At 41.1% G+C, this 5,352-nt stretch overlaps 1 protein-coding gene across 1 annotated transcript in view; it reads right to left on the bottom strand.

The window, feature by feature from the left end:
* LOC110288350 (amphiphysin) overlaps positions 1-5,352 on the bottom strand; it is a gene marked incomplete at its 3' end in the record, with an annotated part of 44,356 nt that overhangs the window by 30,388 nt on the left and 8,616 nt on the right. The window contains exons 3-4 of the mRNA XM_021154721.1: positions 3,301-3,408; positions 2,069-2,154 (exon numbers count right to left, since the gene is read on the bottom strand). Of these exons, the coding sequence (XP_021010380.1) occupies positions 2,069-2,154; positions 3,301-3,408 (194 nt within the window). The remainder of the gene's footprint in view (positions 1-2,068; positions 2,155-3,300; positions 3,409-5,352) is intronic.

Here is a 5,352-nt window from a genome sequence, read left to right as displayed (position 1 = left end):
TGAGGGACATCTGGGTTCTTTCCAGCTTCTGGCTATTATAAATAAGGCTGTTATGAACATAGTGGAGCATGTGTCCTTATGACAAGTTGGAATATATTTTGGGTATATGCCCAGGAGAGGAATTGCTGGATCTTCCGGTAGTACTATGTCCAATTTTTCTGAGGAACTGCCAGACTGATTTCCAGAGTGGTTGTACCAGCTTGCAATCCTACCAACAGTGGAGGAGTGTCTCTCTTTCTCCACATCCTCTCCAGCATCTGCTATCACCTGAATTTTTTATCTTAAGCATTCTGACTGGTGTCCTCACCTCATTCTTTAAGACAAATCTCTCACTGAACATGCAGCTCACCAGTTGGCTAGACTATATGGCTGCTGAGCTCAAGTGAGCCATCTGGATCACTCTGTCTCTGGCTCTCAGGCTTCTTGTCAGAGGCATGCCACCACACCTAGCTCTATTTGGCACTGAAGATCTGACATCGGGTTCTCATGCTTGCTTGGAAAGCACCTCACTGACTGAGTAATCTCCCTAGACCTTACTATACTTCTTTCTGCATCTAAAGGTTTGAAATGATTTTCATCGCATGGAAACAATAGATAGTAAAAGAACCAAAGAGGCAAAGAACAAACTAAACACAAGCATCAAGGTTAATACCATCCACTCTTTAGATTCAAAGATGCAAACAGGGTGAGTGGAAAAGAGTGTATCATGTAAGCAACAGGGATCTGGGGCAGGTTTCAGAGAGACACTTATTAAGAGAAATAAGAGAGGATACTCAATGTGCTGTGCACAACTATAATCTCAAAGATTGGGAGGTAACAAACAGCAAGAGGATTGGGAATTCAAGATAATCCTTTGCTACAAAGTGGGTAAAAGGACAGCCTGAGCTACATGAGGCTCCATCTCAAAGTAAGCAAACAAAAACATGGGACATTTTATAGAGATAATATCCTCAATAATATGCACATCTAAAAGAATGAGTAAAATATATGTATTTTCAAAGCTGCCAGAACTGAAGAGAAAAATGGACCTGAAAATAGTGGCTGTCAAAATCTCAGCTTCATTGATAAATTAGGTAGCAAACAGAGAAGAGAGGACCTGATGAACACTATAGCACACCTGGACACAACGAATAATTCTGAATGACTAAGATGAGTTTGATGCAGGAATTCAAGCATCCATCATTGAGTCCATGCTCCCTGCTGCATGTCCAATCCTGTGCATTTCCCCACAGGAGACACTGAAGATTAAAAGTGCTTACTGCGATTTCAGGCTTGAGCAATGTAAATGGGAAAAGAACTATGTACTTGTGAAAATCATGAGTGTGTGCAATTTAAGTTAAAGAGAGGCTTAGATACAGGCAGCAGGAAATTAAGCCTGCAGATGTGTTTGATCTCTTTGGGGCCACCAGCTATTTGGAAGTAGGGGAGGAGATTGACTAAAAGTAATGCAGTATTTCAGGCAGTTATGTTTGAAGGGCTCATGACATGGAACTGCTAGTGAGGACCGAGGACCATAAGGCATCACTGCTTCCAGAGCACAGAATAGGGAAAACTGAATAAACTACATAAATCTCAATATCACGAGACTGGTAGAATGCCTGTTAATACGAGCAGCATTTGATGCCTGAAATAGTGCTGTAACTCAAGTTAAAAGTCCAAGAAATGAGGTCAGAAGGTAAGATGCGGGCTGAGAATACTGGAAACCCAACTAAGCGCTGCAGGGGACTTGCTGTAAGTTTTATGACAGGAGAAATTCTCCTAGTGACTCTGGTTAGAGTTTAAAGTCTTCACTTACCAATGTCCAAAAAACTGTGAGACTCACATGGCTACTTAATTAAAATGAGATACAACAAAATAATTTTCCTCAGTCTCCACAGTCAGACGTCAAGTACTCAGCAGGCATATGTGGCAAGTGGCTTCCATATTGGAAAGCTTAAGTATAGAACTGTTGAACATGACAGAAATAGCAGAGACCCAGAAGAAAGCCACAGACAAGAAAAGTGACCTAAAGAAAAGCCACTCCTCCTAAACTGCTAATGGGTGCAAACTGGAGCCGAAACATGTTTACCTTGACCACAATGACGGTAACTCTTCTTGTAAGTCAACATTGAACTCTTCAAACACCTTCTGTGCTTTCTGAAACTCCTCTTCTGCCTAGAAAGGACACACAACACATTTACGCACAGGGGAGCACATTTCTGCACAGAAAAGCATCACTTCATATTAAAGAGAAAGAACCTCATGGCATCCTGAGAAGATTTTTGAGGAGAGATATTTGTTGAAATCCACACCATTTTGTAATTAAATGGGCAATGGAAAGAACTTGAAAGTTGGAAAGCTTGACAAATAAGCTATAATCAAGCTGTGAAAGTCTCGTATGTCATGCTAGGGGATTTAGAAATTTTTCCCAGTGGGATCCATTAAAAGAGGCAAGCAATAGGGAACCTGGTCTAGAGATGCCATGCTGGAAGGTGATTTAGCAGTGATGTATGACAGGAAGGACAAACTAAGTCTGGAATTCAAGGAGATAGTGGATGCTGGCCTCATTTAGTTGGCATCTGCAAATTGCTGACATACACGACTGTCGTGGCCTGAATGAGATGACCCCATAGTCTCAGATTACTTGGTCCCCAGTTAGTGATGATCTCCAAGGAGGCTTGGATGGTGTAGGCTTGACGGAGGAAGTGTGTCATTGGGGTAGACTTTGAGAACTTAAAGCCTTGCTCAATTTTCTGTTTGATCTCTATGTCTCCTGCTTGTGAATTAAGGTATGCACTCCCAAATTCCTGATCCAATTGCCATCCCTGCCTGCTGCTACAATTCCACCTTGTGATAGTGATGGACTTAAAACCCTCCAAAATGCTAAGCCTCAAACAAGCCTTTCTTCTACACATTGCCTAGGCATGGTGTTTTTTCACAGCATGTAAAAAGTAACTAAATTTTTCTCTGGCAGTTACAGTGTTGGCATCTCACGTGAATCTGTATTTTACCAGTATTTTCTGAACATATAGAAAGAAGTGCAGAAACACTCCTGGATTCTTTGGTCTTGCAACACTGCAAAAGGCTCAAAGTTATTCTGGTCACAATGTGTTAGTAAGGCTCACTTCTGTGATCTCACTTCTAATAACAAAGAAAAAAACGTATTTTTTAATTAAAGTGACGTAGAGAATTATAATTCAGCTTGAATTCTGTCCTGATTGAAGTCTTTCTTTAAAAGGGGACCATCCAATTTTTAAAACCAGGGCTGCTGCATGCCTTAAGATTCCGAGACTGATGTTCCCCCACTGCATCCATCCCTACCTTAGAGATCCGACTCTCATCCTTCCGCTTGGAACTCTGCAGAGCCTCCAGATGATGGCGCGCACTATCATAATCCACGAGCTTCCTGCTGCGCTTAGCGATGCGATTCTGCCAACATGGAAAACACATGAACTGGAGAGGTCGTGACAGTCTCTGACTGCCAAAAGTCAAAGGTCAAATGCTTTCTCTGATGAAAGTAGCTGAGGACTGTAAAAGAATCATTGTACTTACGGATGTATGTATGTGCCTGTGTGAGCACAGTTAGAGAACAAACTACAAGTGTCTGTTCTCTCCTTCTAGCATGAGGGCTTCTGAGATTGAACTCACAGGGGTTATCAGGCTTGGTGGCAAGCACCCCTCCATGCTGATCCATTTTACTGGCATGGAAGGTGAAGATTTTAACAGGAGATAGAGGTGAGCAGGTATAAGAGTAGGTAGAAGACAGCTAGAAATCAGAAGAAAGCTTCTAGACCATTGTGCTTTAAACAGTGCCTGTTCTGATAATAATGAGGCCAATCATGAACCGCTAACAGCACATTTCCATCAAAGACCCAGAAAATCCTGGAGTTGCTTTAGGGGAGCAAGCAAACTGGACTATCTGTTAGAATCTCCACTTATTCTTTTTCTTTTTTCTTTTCTTTTTTTTTTTTTACTATTGTCAAAGAGGATATATTTTGAAAAGTATGCAGTAAAAACTACTTAGTTATTACAGACTTAGAAGTATCAAAACTGAACCTAACACTCTGGTCTAAGGAAATTTAAACATGTGTAATAAGCTACAGGTATCCTTACAACATCGATATTTTAAGCTTAGCAATGACTCCAAAGGATTTTTTTATTTTCCTCTTAACACATTTGTACATAATCAAAAGATTCTTGTAAATGGCTATCATTGGCTTTTCATTTTCAAAGTTTTACTTTTCAAGAGGTTCCGAATACATTCAATTTTGAGAGCTGCCAAATTTTTGGTTCTGGCAAAGAAATGAAATTGGCAATTGTTGGTGGCATTCTTGGATTTTGTCAATTTTCTAACCTTTCAAGGAGTGTGCTTAGGAGATGCTCTAGCCCCTGAAACCAATTTGTGGCCAGAGGTTCACCCCAGTAAGGAAGCCAAGTGAAGTATGGGGTTTAAGTCAACCTCAGTCTGTTTCTCCAATACTACCATCTTCTCATCTTCCACACATTCTTTTGCAAAGGAAGAGGGGAGAGAGAGAGAGAGAGAGAGAGAGAGAGAGAGAGAGAGAGAGAGAGAGATCTTTCTTACTGCATATCCAAGGATGGCAGATGGATCAGTGTGGGCCTCTCCACTTATTCTTAATGTGTTGTAGTCTGCAGATAGGAAGCTACACTAGGTTTTGCTTATAGCAGTTTATGATTATGATATAATATGATTATAATAGCAGTTCCCTAAGACAGATTTACTGCCTGAGAAATCTCTTCTCAGTATATCATGGTCCTTTATGTATTCGAATCTCTAGAGCTAATGTACCACTTTGAAAATGCTTGTGTTCAGAACACAGGGACACTGCTAGCTCATTCCCATGGCCACCTCATTAAGGAATTTTCACAGCCTTGGTCCAGAAATCACAGACCACTAGGTATTGACCAAGATTTTGATCAGGACTGAACTTTGATCAACCAGGACCATTTTCATTTGCATGACCCCTACTTGCATAGGGATCATGTAGATAGTAATTATGTGCACAGTGGCCAATATTAAGTGCCCAGAAATGAGGAACAGCCAACATGGGCTCTTTTCCTTTCTCCAGGAAGCAGCCCAAACATAAGCTCATTCTAACCATACAAGGACTTTTTCAGGACTGAGACCTCCACAAGCTCAAGCAGTCATTGTTCCAGCCTTTGCAAAAGTCGGTAAATCTGAGTATAGCACGTTAGTGGTTCCTATGCACTAAACTTACACTGGCCTTACACTGACTGTCCTCTAACTTTAGCTTGTATTTGTATCCTATCAAGGTGTCTCTCTCAAGATTGAATAAACACACATACACACACACACACACACACACAGAGAGAGAGAGAGAGAGAGAGAGA

Source organism: Mus caroli, unplaced genomic scaffold, assembly GCF_900094665.2.
Source record: "Mus caroli unplaced genomic scaffold, CAROLI_EIJ_v1.1 scaffold_11210_1, whole genome shotgun sequence".
NCBI lineage: Eukaryota > Metazoa > Chordata > Mammalia > Rodentia > Muridae > Mus > Mus caroli.
The sequence above is the reverse complement of the archived record's forward strand: the minus strand, read 5'-3'. Positions and strand labels throughout refer to the sequence as shown.